At 42.7% G+C, this 20246-nt stretch overlaps 1 protein-coding gene across 7 annotated transcripts in view; it reads left to right on the top strand.

Moving 5' to 3' along the window:
- The window catches only part of TEP1 (telomerase associated protein 1), a 1080103-nt gene that overhangs the window by 81596 nt on the left and 978261 nt on the right, over window positions 1-20246 (top strand). For all 7 annotated transcript variants that reach the window (XM_086931874.1, XM_086931872.1, XM_086931869.1 and 4 more), the window contains exon 3: window positions 12581-12736. In XM_086931874.1, the coding sequence (XP_086788000.1) occupies window positions 12581-12736 (156 nt within the window). The remainder of the gene's footprint in view (window positions 1-12580; window positions 12737-20246) is intronic.

Genomic DNA, 20246 nt, shown 5'->3' with positions numbered 1-20246 from the left:
CTTGAGACTCCTAAAAATACCGGAGGGAAAAGAAGGAGGAGACTTAAAAAAGTTCGTCGCAACCCTACTAAAAGACTCTCTAAACTTGGATGAAACTTTGCCTGAGATAGAAATAGATATTCAGAGGGTACACCGGGATCCGTTCCGCCTTAAACCGGGCAGGGATAAACCAAGGAAGATCCTAGTGAACTTCTTAACATATTCCTTGAAAGAGAAGATCTTGACCGCAGCCCTGAAAACCAAGACTTTGAAAGCCTCTGACTTCTCTTTTGAAGTGAGATCAGACCTCTCTAGAACAACGCTGGACAGGCAGTGGGAATTAGGTCAACGGATGGATAAGTTCAGAAGCCTAGGAGCTACCGTGCAATTGAGATTCCCTGCCTTTCTAAGGAGTATGTACAATAATAAAATGTATAATGTTAAGTCGCCCTTGGAAGCAGATGAGCTACTTGCCACTATTAGTGAACACGCAAACCCTCCTGACCGTGGGTGAAATTCTTGTAAATATTTGTAAATGAGTCAAAGGAGAGGAAAAAAAAAAAATGGGGGATAATGTGGGGAAATAAATAAAAGGAAAGAGAAAGGGGGAAGGTAAAAAAGAAGGAAAACAAAAAAAGGGGAAAAGAAAAGGAATAGGAAAGAATATAAAGAACTTAAAAAAAATAAAAAAAATGAAGAAAAAAAACACGCGAAATTATTAACACTTGGGTGAGGATACACAACATTGTTATTAAAACACTATTGGGTGATACATTATAAAAGGTTACTAATTGGAAATTTCACTATAGATCTCCACCCCAGTACACTCATGTTAAAATCTCTGTGCTAATAAGTTGTAATGATGTTTATTTTTTGTTTCCCACACTATTCCCCAAATCTATACTTGGACAGCAGAGTATTATCAATAGCAATAATATGGTATCATAGAATAGCCATTAGATAAGGGGCCTACAATTTTGCTTTATGTATCACCACTGCTTATATTTTAAGCATAGTGACCGGTAAAATGATTAATAATAATGATACTAGGGTATGGAGCGGGAGCATGTCGGAGACGACAAGCTGGCAAACCATCATGCCAGAGTAAGTCGGGAGGGGTTTTCTAGGGGAGGGGGGGGGGGGGGTAATGCACAATATAAAAGTCCTCATAAACCGAATTTTATAATAACGAATAATATGGATCCAATTGTGTCTCAAAGTGAATGCTTGGCTAAAACAGAAAGAGATATAGCTAATGATAGGTTGTCTCCCAAAAAAATGAAGAGAGTTGAGGGCTGGGAAACAGTGTTAAAGAGCTTTACAATTAATGTCAGACATTAAATTCTTATCCTGGAACGTAAATGGTCTGCGTGTTAGGGCTAGAAGAAATAGAATTTTACAATACTTAAGAGACTCACCCACGCAGATCATTGCGATCCAGGAAACACATTTGAATAAACAGGAGATCACCGATATACTTAAAAAGCTTAAATGGGTCGATAAATTTATAACTACGGATCACAATGCTAGTATTCGTGGTACCGCCATCATCTTTAAAAAATCAGCAAAGACCCAGATTACGGGTTGGAAAACAGATGCTAGCAGTAGATGGCTGATAGTCAATGCTCAATTATACTCAAAGGCTGTTACCATCATCAGCTATTATGGGCCTAACCAGGATGACCCTTCTTATTTAAATATTCTGCAAAATCAGCTGATTTCTTGCTCTGACCCCATAATATGGGTCGGAGACTTTAATCTGGTCTTAGATCCAAAATTAGACAAATCTGCAACCTCTAGGGCCGTAGTACATAGCAATATGAGGGATACACTGCGTAGATGTATGTCGAATCTTGGTTTAATAGATCTATGGAGACAAAGATCTGGGAACACTATGGGAGTCTCATACCACAACTATAAATACAGGCATAAATCACGTATCGATTACGCCCTATTTAGTCTTTCAATTAAGGATCAGGTTAAAAGCATAACATATCTGCCTCTACATCTGTCAGATCATTCTGCCATTTTCTTTACTATAAAATCAGAGCAGAAGCCTACTCACCTATCTTGGTCTTTTGACCGAACAATTTTATTGGAGGACGAGGAGAAAGAGTATTTGATGCAGGAAACGGTTTTCTTTCTAGAGCAAAACTTAGGCTCTGCCTCTCTGGTCATTGTATGGAAGGCTTGGAAGGCTTTCATCAGGGGTTGTATTACAGGTAGGGCCTCATTCAGGAGAAAGAAATATGAAGAGGCAATTCGACATATAGAGCAAGAATTGACCCATCTAGAATCATCAGACCAGTCCCCCTCTGATAATCAAGAGGAGAAAATGGAATTAAAGGCCAAGCTAGACACACCGTTGCAGGAAAGGTTAAATAAAAGATGGCAGGCAAGTAAACTTGCCCACTTCGAATACGGTGAATCTGCTGGAAAATTGCTGGCCTGGAAAATTAAAGCTGATCAGTCCAGAAACTTTATTAAGGAAGTGAGGGTCGCTGGGGAAGCCAATAGTAGGTCAACAGATAAAGCCATTGGGGAAGCCTTTAATGAGTTCTTCCAGAATATTACACAGAGGAACTTAATGTTAATTCAAATGAAAGGAATGAATGGATGAATAAAATAACTCTCCCAGAATTGGAAAGTCATCAAACTGAAAATATAGATAGAGCTATAACAGAGTTGGAAGTTTCCAACACTATTAAACAACTAGCACAGGGTAAAGCTGCGGGACCAGATGGTCTCCCAGGAGAATTATACAGGGTACTTAATTCTACTCTTACCCCAGTCCTTACAAACCTTTTTAACAACATAATGATTAGAGGGGAGACACCACCAAGCTCTTGGGGGGAAGCCAATATAGCTTTAATATTAAAAACAGGCAAGGACCCAGCCGAGTGTGGATCATATCGCCCAATCTCGCTTCTCAACAATGATTATAACATTTTTACCTCAATCTTGGCTGCGAGATTGGGAAGCGAGATTGGGTCAATTATTCACCCTGATCAAAAGGGGTTTATTAGGGGCCGGCAATTGGCCGACCTAACCTACGACTTGGTGGGAGCCGCGGATATTGCTTCAACTTTCGGCTTACCCCTGGCCATCATGACCCTTGACGCTACAAAAGCGTTCGATAGGGTTAACTGGGTATATTTAAATTTCATTATGGAAAAATACCATCTGAGTCCAAATTTTTGCAGGGCCATAGGCTTACTGTATAATAATCCTAGAGCATCCCTATTAATAAATGGTACGCGGACTACTCCTTTTAAAATTAGTCGAGGAACAAGGCAGGGCTATCCCTTATCCCCCCTTCTCTTTAATTTATATGTAGAACCGTTTGCGCAGTCTATTAGGGAGGATACTGATATTCCACATTTTATTTTTTCGGGCTGGGAAAAGAAGATCGGTCTCTATGCCGACGATATAATCATTTACACAACTGATCCCGCGTTGGCATTCCCAATTATTATAAAGAAAGCGGAGAATTTTGGAAAATTCTCAGGATATGAAATTAACGCAGGGAAAACCGAAATTATGGTTTGGAATATTCATAATCTCCAGCTCCCGGTAAAATCTTCACTGAGGTACATGGGAATCACAATTACTAAAGATCTAGAACACCTGGCCCAAAACAACTTAGCCCGTATTTCCCGAGAATCTCAAACCTTGATGAAAGCTTGGTCCTTCCTCCCGCTTACCATCTATGGGAGAACCAGCTTGATAAAAATGAGTATCCTCCCGAAATTTACTTTTATTTTTAATTCCATTCCGTTAGTCTTCGATACCAAACAGCTTGCAAAATGTCAGCAAAATGTAAATTCATTTGTCTGGGGGTATAAATCCAGCAGATTAGCTTGGAAAAAATTGAGAAGGAGAAGAGAAAAAGGGGGGCTCGCATTGCCAGATTTGGAATACTATGCTTGGGCATTTCACCTGACCCACTCTAGGATGTTACTTAAGATCCCTTGGGAAAATGCAAATGGGCTTATGTACAAGGCAATGCTAATGGGTTCGGATCTTCCAGTGAATGGATTTCTCTTTAAGTTCGGCCACCAGAAGTTCTTTAAAAAAATTAGATTAAAGTCACTATTGGGTACTTTAAAAGAATGGTCTCAAATAAAGTCTAAGATCGGGATAGGATACCTATCCAAACATGCCCCGATTTGGGATTTACCGGGACTAGCATCACAAGAAGCCAACACAGTAAAAAGAGACTTGCTAGATGCAGGTATCACACAGTGGGGCGACCTCCTGGTGGAAAGATCAATCATAGATTGGGAAATTTTTAACTTCAAGGTAACATCATCATTCTCTTGGTTAGTGTACTTGCAATTAAGTAGCTGGCTTCGGATTCAAACTAAGAAGAAAGCAATGATGGAAGAGGAGAGTCTGTTACAAAATATCCTAGTCGAAAGACCTCCCGGGAAAAAGGAAGTAGCACTCTTTTGCTGGCATATCATAGAGGATGGAGAGAGGGATCTCAACCTCCCGGAAAAACTCTGGGGTCCGGAGGGAGAACCACACATGGAGGACTTATGGGAGGAATCTTTCACCCTGCTCTATAAAATTATCAAGCCAGCATGGCTGAGGCGCAACCACTTTTTTACACTTCACAGAGCGTATTATTCCCCTAAACGCCTGTCGAAATTTCAACCCGGGAAGTGTTGTTGCAAATGTTCTTTTCTAGCTGCCTCAGATCTTCACATGTTCTGTGAGTGCCCGAGCATTGCTACCTTCTGGAACGAAGTCAGAACAACACTTGAATCTATTCTTGGTTCATCTATGCCGTGCTCATGGCTTTTAATTATCTTTGGAATAAACGACAATATCAAGGGACTAGAGAGAATTTCTGTTTTACGCCATTTTATTGGCAAGAAGAGAAATCTGCAAAAACTGGGTCAACACAAACCCCCCAACACATGCAGAGTGGCTGTCTTCATTATATGCAACGTCAAAGCAGGATCTATCTAGATCATGTAGTCCTCGATCTTTGAGATTTTGGGACCTCTTGATCAATTGGAGAAGGGACAGTTAGTTAACCCGGGGTTTTTTTTTCTTTCTTTTTTTTCCCTCGTGTCCGATGATTAGGCCTAAAATCTCTCTATCCAAAGGGAGGCACCGTACAGCTATTGGACAACTGGCCGAACTGGTCTGAAGGGAGAATGTTCGTCCAAGCTCTGCTGGTGACATGGGGACGGACTCTCTGAGTACTTGGAGCTTACTATTGGGCTTCTTGGTGCTATAGGGGGGTCTGGCCTCTTGTCTGTGCGGATAAGAGCACAGTTGGATCGACTCAATGGCTAATCAGGACAAAAAAAAAAAAAAACAACCGCAGGTTTCTGTGATTTCTAGAGCAAGCAAAGGGACGGTCCGCTGACCTCTTTCTAGAAAAGAGGATCACAGATACCTTGAACTTGGAGGTTTCTCAAAGCTCTTCTATGTTGAAAGTGCAGGTAGATTGTTGACTCCTCCGCCAAAACAGTTTCCCTACTTCATAATGGCTTGACTGTTGAATTGTCGACCAGGGATGCCATCCTGTAAGGTTCCAGAATGAACACAATGGCACAATACGAGGGGCTTTCAATACAAATATATCTTAACTACAAAGAGCACGTTTCTCATCCAAGATAGTCTACCGATGCAGTGAAACAGCAACTTCATGAAGGAATTTGAAATATGTTTTGCTTTCCACTGCCAATTTAAAGGTAATAAAGTATAGTGAAACATATCTTTGGCTGTATAAAAACAGCCTGGGATTGGTGAGGTGGTTGGCATAATAGAGTGGCAGAAAGATTTAGAATATCGCCGTCAAGAGGTGTCCATGACAACAAATCAAACTCTCTAAGATCCGGGGATGACACACCTAACAAAACTATTGCTGAATTACATGGGAGAACCCTGGTGCAATACAGCAATAGCTGGGGTCTTGAACAAAGAATATAATGTTAAAAACTGGAGATGCACTGCATGCACTAGAAAACAAGAAATGAGGACAATGTAACTGTACATCTGTTCGAAATGTACTTAGCCAACTACTGAGGGTACATTGTCTATGATTGCTGTGCTATAGAAAAGCCGGAATGGCCACTATTTGCTACTGTACTCCCTCTTGGTCCCAGTTGTTGTGATCTACCTGGTCTCTGAGGATGTTTCCTTTCTCCATTGGATTGGGCTCCTGGGGATGCAGGCCTTCAATGTCCTGCATATGTTATGCACTTTTTATAATGAATTGTGCCCTTTTTCTTCAGATATAATATTTGAGAGACATTAAGAGAGGGAACGGTGGGTGGAAATGTGTTGATTCACACCCATCCACTAGGATGTTAACATTTGTGGATACAGTTATAAGTATACATTGTATCTGACAGTGGGAAAAGAGCTAAGAGTGTTTGTGATGCAGTTGTACGTAGAGCTGTGTCAGACCCCTTACAGAGAGCCACAGGGCACACAGGGGTTACTGGGCTCAATCGTGGTGGTTGAGACCTTTAACGCCTTTTGTCCCGGGGCCTGGCCTACCATGGGTCCTGAGCAACTGGGTTATGTAACCTTCTGGTCTGGACTCTCAGTAAAGCTGTACTCGAGCAGTCAAGGCTCCCTCAGGCGGTATGCAGATCCAGGTCAGTCAGCATGACTCATAACTCAAAATGCAAGTAGTGCACACCACAAATCAACATCCAGTCCAATAATTACTACCAACGCAGAGTCACTACTGCACTGTGCAGCACTCCACATCTGGCTGATGTAGGCCGAGGTTGAATTAAGTTCACAGCAGGGGAAGCTTTTAAAAGGTGAGGATCCTGTTGGCCTACCTCCAGTGACACCGGTTAAAAAGGTCTTGTTCACTACTACTGATCACTACACAGTATGCTGCCACCACAGCTCTTGTGCTGCTTAGATCCTGGTGAAGCCGGTAGCCTTCCACCACTATGAGTATAGCGCTTTGGGTGCCATTCTTTGTCCAGCCAGCCCACAATGCATAAGCTAGGCCTATGTCATGGCGCACACGCAGGGTCCGTATATGCCTTTGCCAACAAAAGACTGCATTTTTAGGGATCCAGACACCAGTACGGCTGGACACTCGGGGCAGGGGTACATGCTCATTACCATGTAGAGGCCTTTTCCGTCCCAACACCTGTCAAACCTCCAGGTGAGCGATATTAATAAGTGAGCGGGCTTACCAGCCCGCATACGAATCATGCGGCATCCAGCCTCCTGACCTGTGCTGTTTTATTACTTTTTGCACTTTTGTTTTGTATTGTTTTCTACTGAATATAACTCAGAGAAAGCATACCTCTACATATGATTGTGCCTGGGTACTGGAGTGCAATTTGTCCGTTCATGCCATTTCAGGCGTTTGGAAACTTTAAAAAAAAAAAAACATACTTTGACTTACACAATGGACATTGACAGTTTGCGGCATCCCTCCAAAACAGCTGAACTACTTGTCAACAAACCAAAAAAAGGCATTATATGACCGAGATTCCACCATACCATAAAAAGTTGGTGTCCATTCATGCAGCAGTTTCGAAGTTAAAGGCACACAAAAACTTCTTATAGGAAATCATATTTTAAAGTTAAGTGAAAACCAATTTTGGCGCTCACTCTCATAACATTTGAACCGTTTGACTGAAAAGTATCATGTTCCATTTTAACTCGCATAGGAAAACCTAGCTCTCGGATACATTGCATGGAAGTAGAATTTCACTCACAGGATTGCCTTTACTTGTTTTGGTCCAAACCTTTTGATGGTGCTTGGGATATTCACTTTTGAAAAGGATGTTAGTCTTTCTTCGCAGAGTTAAATTACAGAGATATCTCGACATTTGTAAAGGTGTTTTTTAGATTTGCCTGTCCTTAAGCGCTGCTTGATGAATTTACATGAAATCTGGCTGGCGCTTAGCATGTTCAGCTGACTTTTGATACTCTTACATTTGTGCAGTTCCTTCAAGAGGGGCACAATTCAAGTTGGTGTCAAACGAGTGTTCATTTGCTAATGTGGAATTCTTTGACAAATTCGCAGTAAAGTAGGCCAAGATTTAGCATGTTTATTCTTTAGTGGGTATGGCAAGTTTCATGCAGATCAATCAACAAGGCAAGTTTAAGAGGGAGAGCGGAACTTTTTCATGTGATGTGTATTTAATCAACATGAAATGTGGTAGGCTTTTATCTATTGAAGAACTCCAGGGTCCCCTGCACACCCTAGTGGTACATAGATTTAAGTTAGTAAAGTAATGAGTGTAGGAAAGAAAGACACACTGTTCATCCACTATCTGGCATTTGGGCAGTGTTTTCATCTTTTGCTTTTCCTTAATGTAAAGCTCTTGGATCACTTTGAAAGACCTTCCCTCTAAAGTCTCATCAGGTGCACATAGGAACACCAGTTGACCACAGTCCTTAGACACCTAGATCTTGCTCAGGCACTTTTTTTTAGAGTTAACAGCTTAAGCCTTTTAACCAATTGTGCTTTGACGTAGTTAATATTCTAGTGTAAGCACATTGCACTTTATTTGTTGCTCAGGTCCACTAGTTGGCCAAGGACTCTAGACGCGTGTCTTAATCTTTACACCCCCCTTCCAGTTGAGACTAATGGCATTAATAGCGTATGGGCAGTTTTACCGTAGTTAAATCTTAGTCCACAGGAAAGTGAGTCTTTCCAGGGTTCTGTCTCTTAAAACCAATGACGACAGCACCACATGTCTGTTTTATGTCATTCTTTTAAATGTAATTCTTTTAATATAGGCTTTTAATGCATTTTCTGAGTACTGTACTGCAATGTTTTTTTTTTATAATCGAGCAATAAAGACTCCATTCCATTAAAGTCCAGCAATTTCTGGTTTCAATGATGGAGGCAAATTTAAAAGAGATGCCAAATTAACTTTGATTTTCTAATAACGTTAGTGCCATTTCATAGATGTGTCCACAATTTAGCAGACACTCGCATATTCAACTTCATTGTCATACTTTGAGTTTCATGAAGCTCTGTTAAAGGGGCATGGTTAAAGAAAGGGGTAAATAGTATTAATTCCCAAATAATTTGGTTCCTTTGATAGATCTTCAGAAAATTTGTCTGGAATTTACGTGCTCAGTTTTCTGTTAAAATATCAAGTTATGCCAAGTGCAGGCATCATAGGTTCCATGCAGATCTGAGGAGGTGGATACAAAAGTTATTGGGGGGGAAGGTGAGAGTCTGTCACAGTAGCTTCTACTTGTTTATAACTTTGGCACCATTTGTCGAATGTACACGAACATTGAGATACCAGAATTTTTACTTTGGCAACTGAATGTAAAGCTGGTGGTTAGCTGCATTGGTGGTTGGTTGCCTGTGGCAGTTCACTATTTGCAGATGACAAAGCTACATGGTACAATGGTCAGGCCCAAAGTTGTTTTGTGCAGGGCCCTTGGCCATGTGGTTTGTGCTGTGTGGGGATGGCCGCAGGGCCTGGTATGGCTCAATGCTTTAAAAACTTATGGTAAGCTCTCCTCGGGCCATCGATTTAAATGACCCCGTTTTTTTATTTTTATTTAAATGTTACTTGAGGCTGCTGCAATCCCTGCAGACCCCCACAACATTAAAAAATGGGTATTTTGGGGCGCTCTTTCAAGGATCAGTGAATAATAAATTATAAATTAGCGACTTCTGCTCATGTATTATTCATTTTTGGGTCTTGGTGCATCCCCGAGGCCATATTATTTTTAAAGGGGGAGGGGGGGTGTGGCCTTCTTCTCCCTGACCCTCTACAGTCCCTGGGAACCCTATGCTCTGAGGCCTTTTTTGATTGCAAGGCCCTGGGCACCCTATCCCCTGGGGCCTTTTTTATTCCAAAGGGTCGGTGATGTGTGACCCCCATCCCTGAGCCAGTAGTGGCCCCTGGTAACCCATGCTTTGCAAGCCACTACTTTGGGGTCGTGCGGGGAGCATTAGGGCCCTGGCAACTCCATCTGCTCACCGCATGCACCCATTCTGGGTGTTTCAACAGGAGGTGTTTTTCAATGCTACCGCTGGGCAGGAACAATGTGAGTTTCACTGCTTGAAAGGGTGATGGGGTCCCAGGGCCCTATAACTGCTCAGGGATGAAGGCCACGCTCCCACCTCACCTGTAATTAAATAGCGTCCCAGAGATGTTCTCCAAGGGCCTCAGAGGCTTGGGGAGGGGGGAGTGTGCACACCCTTTTTGAGAAAAAAATGGGCCCTTAAAAGGCTGGGAGAGGAGAGCCATGCGCACCCTACCCTTTCAGATGTATGCCAGGGATGGAGTTCACCTCTGTGAGATGGACCCCACGGATGCTCCTTTTCCCAAATAATATAATACATTGATCCTCAATCCCTGGCCTACCCTGAGGGTCATATTTTCTTTTTTTAAAAGGCAGGCTGCAAGAGCTAGGGTGCAGCGTATCCCCACCCTGACCCCCTATATCTTAAAAAAAAAATTTTTTTTTAACCGAGTCCTTATCCCCTTCGATGCTCGTGACGGAACGGTTCCGTCATGAACGTCGGTTGGCCTGTGCTCATGACGGAACCGTTCCGTCATGAGCCCGTTAGCTCATTAGAATGTCAGCACAGCGCAGGAATCTGCGCCGAGCTGATGTGGTTAAGTCCCAGAGCCTTGTAATACCTGTTGCGAGGTTTTTATTCCTGTTGTGGGCAGCTAAACAGAGTGCTCGATCCGCTGGACCCCTACTCCCATGGTAGCGAGATGGGCCAAGGGAAAAATAAACCCTCTTGACCAGTCAGAATGCTCTATTTTATTTAAATTGAGCTTACGGGACTCCTGTGAGAGTCCCTCAAGGCCAACTGTCTAGATGTACAAATATATTTGTACCTTAATTTCTTCTAAACGACTGAACAGAGTTACACCAAATCAAAAAAGCATACCTTTTGGACCAAAATATAGCTTTCTGCCAAATGTGGTGCCATTCCTTTCAGCTATTTTCACTGTAGCCTTTTTCAACCACCCCCCACTTAGGAAATTACAAGGGGGTTATGGGACCCCCTCTTTCTTACCCCCCGCAAGACTAACCATCCTGAAACTTTCCATGAAGATACTAGGCAAAGAAGAGCATCTTTTTGGAAAGTTTTGTGAAGATTTGTCAAATGGTGCCAACATTCTTAGCAAACTTAAAGGCATGTCCCATGGAAACGCAGACCTAACTACCAACTCCCCTTTTCTTTTATATTTATATTTTCCATAATTTTCGACTTCTTATATTTTTTTCTTTTTAATATGTGTTTGCTTACATCTAACCTTTATTTATGTATACATACATTTGTTCATGATATTATTTATTTTTAGATCATTTATTTTTCCCATTTAAATTTATTGTCTTAATGCATATCTATTGTTCTTTAAAATGTAATAGAAGGACAATATAATGGAAGATATAGAGGAGGTGCACCCAAAACAACATAACACAGAGAGGCCTCTATTTGATAGTCTTGTAAATGTTGATGTAAGAAGCTATGCCCTGATGAATTTGAATAGCAGTGGCTTAACTAAAGCAGTCTTCAAATTTTGGAACTTATAAAACTGGCTGAGTTAGGTTTCTGCGGTTAAATTAAAACCAATATTAAACTAGTAAATACATCGCAAAATGGTAATTAGTATATTTTGTGTCTGTTCTGCTCAATCTTTCTTGGTTCCTTGAACACAAATTCATGTGAGGTGTTGCGAGTGCTTGCAAAATAATGGAATATAAAGGTGATTTTGTGCCCCAACTTTCAAAAGGAACATATTTTAGAGATTCATAAAGAGTTTGTTTACAAAAACCATTCTAACATGTTGTGTTGAATGAGGCTCTCCATCCTAATTTTAGAAACTCCTAGTGGAGCCTAAGATGCAGTACTCAAAATGTTACATTTCACGGGAGGCCTTTCTGAAACAAGTGTAATATAAATGCATGGTCATTTCAAGATTGAGGTTAAATTATTTTAAGAGCCTCGAGAAATATACATAACTTCCAAATATTCGAAAAAATATATTTTCAGGTCCTTCGAACAGTTCAGTAAAACATTTAGCTTATAAAAAGCAGACTTTCGAAAGTACTGCTGAATCATAATTTACGGAAGTGTGTATTGGGCCTTCGGATTTCTTCACTCTCTCAACTGTATACTCTGAAAACAACGCCTTGACTAACTCGAAGAAGACTTGGAAAGTTCATTGAATTTGTCGAGAGAGGTTATTTTTCCACAAGAAGTTCTGAGAGACAACACAAAGCTCATGTTTAATCCTATACCTAGAGATATTGTATTTGAGTAAGATACTGAGAATCGTGGCGGGCTACAATGTACACTAGTTGGAGGGATAGGGGCACATGTGAACACATAATTTGTGATTAGTATGAGTCATGACTTCTATGGGAGAACTCAGTGAAGCAAACTATTAACATCTGAAAAAATCCAGAGATATCCAGGTCTCTAAATTCACGATTTCCAGGACATCATAGACCGCATTTGCGCAATGAAAATTGTGAGGTTCCAGATGAGATCAGAAGACTGTGTTTTAGCAGCTCAGCTGAACCCATTTTGTTGTTTTTAGTTGTTTGCATTGAACTTAACTCCACATGTGAGGCTCATTTTAGTATGTTTATCTTACTTCAGGATGCTGAAGATATGCCAGATGTGTATGCCTCAATGCCGGAGTACTGCCTTCCTGCAGTAGACGAGGAGGAGATGGAGTCCTTGCCACCACCAGCCAGTCTCCAGGAGTTTTCACATTGCGATCCAGTTTCTGGGAAAAGTCTGAATATGATTAAGGTGAAAAGGAAACTCTGCATGCGCTTTGCTTATGTCACTTCCCTTTTAACTGTGGTTGGGCGCTAGTATCCTTCTGTGGTGATAGTCATGTGTGTTTAATATTAATTCCCAAATAATTTGGGACCTTTGATAGATCTGTACAAAAGTTGTCAGGAATTTATGTGGTGAGAGTCATGCGTGTTTAATTTATTTCAATGTAAAAATAAAATGACTGAAGTAAATGGGTAGCAGATTCTATGCGTGATGCCTGTCCTACCTGTTTCTTAACAAGATGTATGTGACATGGGTTGTAATATTTGTTTTGTCTAAGTGTGAAATCATTTACCAACAAGCTTAGTCTATGAGCTGTTTGTGAATTTATAGACTATAGCTGTCTGTCCAGAGTGCTGACCACTGGGAGAATGTAGTTGACAAGAATATTTGTGTGAAGTAAGAGTTGGCATATACTGAGAGAGAACATATGGGACGTTTATCAGAAGAGGGCGGTTTTGATGAAAACCAAGAGGAAGTAAGGGTGTTTCCAGTGTAGATATAGTCTGATAAAGTGGACCCCGTCATCCTGTCTTCATCAAAAGCTGAGGCAGCTGGCTATTAATACAGTTCTACATGTTTTAGACAAAAAAGGCATCTGTTGAGCAACTAGTGGCAATCTTTGAGTGGCAATCTTTGTTTCACTGTTTTGGTGATCTGACAGACAATGAGCAATAATACTCTGGATGGGCAGGGTGGGTGGGCTCTGCATTGAGCATAACCAGGACCATCTAAAAATGAGTCATAGGAACTTACTGTCAGGGATTTAGTTAACTACTGTTTTACCTTGATATGTCGCTATGACAGAATCCCAATTGAAGCCTGTATTCAAGGTTTTAAACTAAGATAACATAATTAATTTTAGTCATTTAGACAGTCTGACCAACATATTAGTGGGTGTGTTGAGTTTAAGTGTTAGTGAACTGTAAAGTGTAATGGATGAACGGTCTAGTTATTCTTGACAGGCTTTAAAGCATTCTGAAAGTTGTTGTCCCAATATATCCATATAATAATAATCCACATTTGTAAAGCGCGAAATATCACCTGTAAGGGTCTTCAGGCACTGGGGCCGTCGGGAAGATTAAGTAAGCTATTGCCCAGAGTCGCATGGTGCTGGGCTAATCTGCTGCCGGCATCGGGGATCGAACCGTGATCCCCAGATTCCAGTGTCAGTCACCCTGGCCGCAGCGCCACACCTCTATATGTGACCTCTATATCAATGCTTATAGAGAAGGTGTTAAGCTAACATCTAAAGCTGCTTTTTATTTTGTTCCTTATTGTGTAGTGAGGTATTGTAAGTAAATATGTGTTGGCACTATTAAGTAGAACATATTTTGACTATAGGGTCAACCTCTAGACCTTAAACTACGCACAATTTTCCTGCTAGAGGCAAATGTGTACAAGAACATAGTTCATCTGAACCTTTGATTGAGGAAGCACCAAGCCCACTCGCTCTCATATGGACCTTAATGATGCTACACTTTGAAGGCTTCAAATAATTAGTTGTATGACCTCTGGGCTTTGTAAGATGGGTTGGTTATTGTAATTCAAACCAAAGTTGTTCAGTTAGACTAACGTTATGCCACTCATCGTCTTTGTGTTACAGTACACTGTATACAGAAGACCGCTAACACTGAGCTGAAATATAATGATGTGATGGGCTGCCCCATATGCTGTCATATTTATTGCTATGTGTTTATCGGGAAAGCATTTAGAATACGATCAAACAAATAATAAAACCTTGGTTTAAAACAAGCTTAATCTATCAATAGAACAAATAATTAGAATGCCAACATAATTCATACCAAAATAAGAGAAAACGATATACAATTATGTACAGTAGGTCAGAATTGATTCATTTAAATGACTAACATACATTTGTTATTAATTTTACTCAGTGCACCACAATACTAACTTAATATCTATAAAATAAAATGTGCATCCCATCTTAACTCCCGTCATTCCATACTGTCCGTTCAAATTCTTGTGTATAAAGGTGGTTTAAGCCAAGTTTTGCAAAGATCACAGTAGTTTGATTGAAGCATCAATAAATGTGTAAGCGGCTCGCCAGAAAGTTCACTACACTTTGACTAAGAAACACCCTCTCAAACTGACCTTTTATAAGTTGCTGTGATTAGTGGTGGACAATCCAGCATCCACCTCAAATATAAATTCCTCAAAGTAACCAGATGGAATATGGTTTCCAACTACACTTATTTGTTGTAGCCCTTTCAGATAGTGTTTTTAGAGCATCCATATATCTCGGCTAATGTTCTTCTGAAAAGAAGGCAATAGGATTCATAAATCAGTGGCTCTTATTAGCTCCTGGGTGTCCCACGTAGAATGCGTATGAAGAGCCTAGAGTTGGGTGTCAATGCAGCAAATAGTCTACCTATTTTAATCGTCAGCAAGTTAAGTGATTTGCCTCTGTGTCTATTTGGAATAAGACATTTTCAATATAACAGTTTGTTCCTCAGGTAAGAACAACGTTCTGTAAATTTACACTTTGTCAATGTCACAAATTCAGAAAACATTACTGATGGCAAGACGTTTTACCCAGTTTATTAAGTTTGGCACTAATTCGTAAAACTGCAGTGAAGTTTCACCCTTTGGTATGAATTCTCCTTCACATGTTAATCACATAAATTTTCCCTGAAAATTGTTTTTCCTCTCACTAACCATAGAAGAATTGTTATCTGCAGGGTTGCCTGTTACTCTCTCTATGGAATGTAGGCCTCCATTTTAAAAATGCTTTCTTACCAAGACCACCACAGCATCACTCAGGGCCACCACAACATCACTCAGCACCACCACAACATCACTCAGCACCACCACAACATCACTCAGCACCACCAAAACATCACTCAGCACCACCACATCATCACTCACCTTAACATCACTCAGCACCACCACATCATCACTCAGCACCACCACATCATCACTCAGCGCCACCACATCGTCACTCAGGGCCACCACATCGTCACTCAGGGCCACCACATCGTCACTCAGGGCCACCACCGCGTCACTCAGGGCCACCACCGCGTCACTCAGGGCCACCACCGCGTCACTCAGGGCCACCACCGCGTCACTCAGGGCCACCACTGCGTCACTCAGGGCCACCACTGCGTCACTCAGGGCCACCACTGCGTCACTCAGGGCCACCACAGCATCACTCGCCTTCACCACAACATCACTCTGCACTACCCAGGAACACCACAGCATCACTAAGCAGTGTCACAGCATCAGTCCGCAACACCATAGCATCACTCAGAACCACCACAGCTTCTCTCAGGACCACCACAGCATCACTCAGGACCACCACAGCATCACTCAGGACCACCACGGCATCACTCAGGACCACCACGGCATCACTCAGGACCACCACGGCATCAGTCAGGACCACCACGGCATCAGTCAGGACCACCACAGCATCAGTCAGGACCACCACAGCATCAGTCAGGACCACCACATCATCAGTCAGCACCACCACAGCATCAGTCAGCACCACCACAGCATCAGTCAGCACCACCACAACATCAGTCAGCACCACCACAGCATCAGTCAGCACCACCACAGCATCAGTCAGCACCACCACAGCATCAGTCAGCACCACCACAGCATCAGTCAGCACCACCACAGCATCAGTCAGCACCACCACAGCATCAGTCAGCACCACCACAGCATCAGTCAGCACCACCACAGCATCACTCAGCACCACCACTGCATCACTCAGCACCACCACTGCATCACTCGGGCCACAGCAGGATCACTCACTTTGCCACAGCATCACTCAGCACCACCACCGCATCAGTCGGCACACCACATCATCACTCAGCAGCACCACCACATCATCACTCAGCAGCACCACCACATCATCACTCAGCAGCACCACCACATCATCACTCAGCAGCACCACCACATCATCACTCAGCAGCACCACCACAGCATCACTCAAGAACACCACAGCATCACACAAGAACACCACAGCATCACACAAGAACACCACAGCATCACACAAGAACACCACAGCATCACACAAGAACACCACAGCATCACACAAGAACACCACAGCATCACTTAGTACCACCACAGCATCACTTAGTACCACCACAGCAACACTATGCTCTACTACAGCATCACTCTGCAGTACCACAGCATTAATCAGCATCACCACAGCATCAGTCGGCATCCCTCGGGCCTGAACAGCATCCCCCGGGGCCTGAACAGCATCCCCCGGGGCCTGAACAGCATCCCCCGGGGCCTGAACAGCATCCCCCGGGGCCTGAACAGCATCCCCCGGGGCCTGAACAGCATCCCCCGGGGCCTGAACAGCATCACCCCACGCCAACACTGCATAACTTAGGGCCCGCACAGCATCACTCCACGCCAACACTGCATAGCTTAGGGCCAGCACAGCATCACTCCACGCCAACACTGCATAACTTAGGGCCAGCACAGCATCACTCCACGCCAACACTGCATAACTTAGGGCCAGCACAGCATCACTCCAGGACACCATAGCATCACTCAGTGCTTCTTACGCTTTTTATTTACAACTTCTCAGCATGCGGCACAGCAGCCATATTTCTATACAGCACAGCTTAGAAACATTGTCAAAGTCAATAGCTCTACATAAACACTTATAAGACTCCCCAATGCATAACCAATAGGTCTCGCCTTTGGGACATTATAAGTGTTTAGCTATCCAGCACAATATCTTCCATTAAACAAGTGTTGCATTCCTAATCACTTATAAGGTCCCAAAACTGAGACCCATTGGCTATGCCAATTTATTTATTTATTAATTTAGGTAATTTGTAGAGCGCGAACAGCTACCCCCAACGGGGGTGTCCCAGCGCTGACTACGTGTGAAGTCCTAGAGGGTCCAACAGAGTGTTCCAACAGGCTAAATCTGAGAGAAAAACCAGGTTTTGAGTTTCCTGCGAAAAGCAACCTCGGATGAAAGAAATCTGAGTTCTACTGGTAGAGCATTCCACAATCTGGAAGTGGTCACGGCAAATGCTCTACCGCCTATGCGAGTCAGACGAAAACGTGGGCAGAACATAAGCCCAAGATGGTTGGATCTAAGATCCCTTGTAGCAAGAGATCGCCTGATTCTGAGCCTTAAGAATGCCGGGCCACGACCATTGAGAGCTCTAAAGGCAAGGACCAAAGCCTTGAACTGGATGCGATATCTCACAGGTAGCCAATGGAGCTTGGCCAGGTGGGGTGAAATTGAGTGGCGATAAGGGATGTTGCAGATCAGCCGGGCCGCTGAATTCTGTACCAGTTGCAGCCGGTTAATGAGATTTGCAGGGGCGCCAACATATAGACTGTTAGAATAGTCCAGATGGGATGTTATTAGGGCGTGTACTACTGCTCTGCGGGACTCAAAAGGTAAAAAAGGAATGATTTTTTTAATCATTCAGAGTTTTCCGAATCAGGCTGATGAAACATTATTAATTTGGGTCTTGCAGGACAGTGCTGTGTCAAATTGGAAGCCCAGGTTACGGGCAGCTTGCACAGGCACAGGGGGAGGATTGAGTTGAGATGGCCACCAAATATTAGAAGGGAATGGCAGATTTTTGAATTAAAAATAACACCTCAGTCTTGTCAGTATTTAATTTTAAATTGTTGGTGGACATTCAAGAGGCGATGTTAACCAGACAGTGGCGGAAGTGTACCATGGAGCTGTCAGAGTGATCTTTAAAAGAAAACACAAGCTGAGTGTCATCAGCGTAAAAGATCACTCTGACGCCCCATGCCTCGACTAACTCCGCCAGTGGCCTTAGGTATACATTAAATAAGAGAGGACTGAGGGCAGATCTCTGCGGAACCCCCCATCTCAATGGTTTCTTGGAGGAAACAAAGGGTCCGAGGGAGACCTGTTGAGATCTGCCTGAAGAGAAAGATTTCTCCCAAGCCAGGGGAGTACCTCCAACCCCCACCTCCTGTAGGCGAATCAGTAGAGTGTCATGTGAGATGGTATCAAATGCAGCGGATAGGTCGAGGAGGACCAGCATGGCCTCCTCGCCCCTATCCACACATTCGCGAATAGATTCAGACACTTCCAACAAAGCAGATTCTGCACTAAAATCAGGCCTAAATCCTGACTGTGTGTCATGAAGGAGGTGGTTGGTTTCTAGATATTTAGACAGCTGCTCCTGTACCGCTTTCTCCAACACTTTTGCAGGCTTGGGGAGCAATGAGATGGGGCTGTAGTTGTTAAAACATAGTGGGTCAGCGCCTGTTTTTTTTAAAATGGGTATCAACAGTGCCTGTTTTCATAAAGCGGGAAAAAGACCTGACTGCAAAGAAGAGTTCCAGATATCTAACAAGGGCTTAATCAGTATTGGTGCTAAGTCACTCAGGACATGGGCTGGGGCAGGGTCCAAAGGAGAGCCAGATTTACATTTCAGATACAGAGTCATAGCATGGTCTTCCGTTAGTGGCTTAAATGAAGTAAACACTTCCGCACAGGTGATGGCCTGGGATGGCGGTACAGTGAAAGAAATATGCTGGATATTTACTGTGATATTGTTAATTTTCTCATAGAAAAAGTCAGATAGTCCTTCACTGAGTGATTGGCTTGGGATGATTGGGGAGGCCATTGCAGAAGGATTAGCAAAATCCTTGACAATATTAAAGAGGGTCTTGGTAGAATTTTCTGCTCCTTGAATTTTATCAGCAAAATACTCTTTCATGGTCATAAGTTTCAATTTGTGAAATTCTTTTAGAGCAGATCTGTAGCGAGTTTTAGCCTCCGGGTCATATCCCCGGCGCCAACTTTGCTCCAGTTTCTTACAATTGCTTCTGTTTTCTCGCAATGACTGAGTAAACCAAGGGGCTGAAGGTTTGGATCTTAAAGAAGAGAGGTTTTTCAAGGGGGCAATTTGCTCAATAGCATCAAGAAGATCTTTATTAAATGAGGCAACACGTTCATTAAGATCGTTAACTGGGGAGACCGGAGTGTTCTTAAATCCCTGTTCCAAAGCAGGGCAGGTAACTTTGTGCCAATTTCTACCCTTGTCTCTGCAAATAGTTTCTATCCTAGGTGACTTGGGCATAGACACCTCAAATGGGATTAAATAATGATCAGTCCACGTGAGGGGCACAGATGGAAGGACTTTAAGGTCAGGCAGATTTGAAAAAATCAGACCGAGGGTATGGCCTGCAGAATGGGTTGGGCCACTCACCCTTTGGGATAGATTCAGACCTTGCATAGCGTTAAGGAGATTTTTAGCAGGTATACACTCATGCGAATCAACATGATGATTAAAGTCCCCCAACAAAATGAAATCAGAGTGTTTAAGGGAAAAATCAGCCGTGGTGGCTATTAACGAGGTAAGTGCCGACTGATGGGAGCGTGGGGGATTATATACCAGCAGTCCTGAAAATATGGCAGCAAATGACTCGGTGATGGAAAAATAGAGAGCCTCCATAGGCTCTAAGTTAGGAATTTTCCTGGAAGTAATGGTAA

The sequence above is a fragment of the Lissotriton vulgaris genome, chromosome 7 (genome assembly GCF_964263255.1).
Source record: "Lissotriton vulgaris chromosome 7, aLisVul1.2, whole genome shotgun sequence".
Taxonomy (NCBI): Eukaryota; Metazoa; Chordata; class Amphibia; order Caudata; family Salamandridae; genus Lissotriton; species Lissotriton vulgaris.
This window is presented reverse-complemented; position numbering and strand designations above follow the sequence as displayed.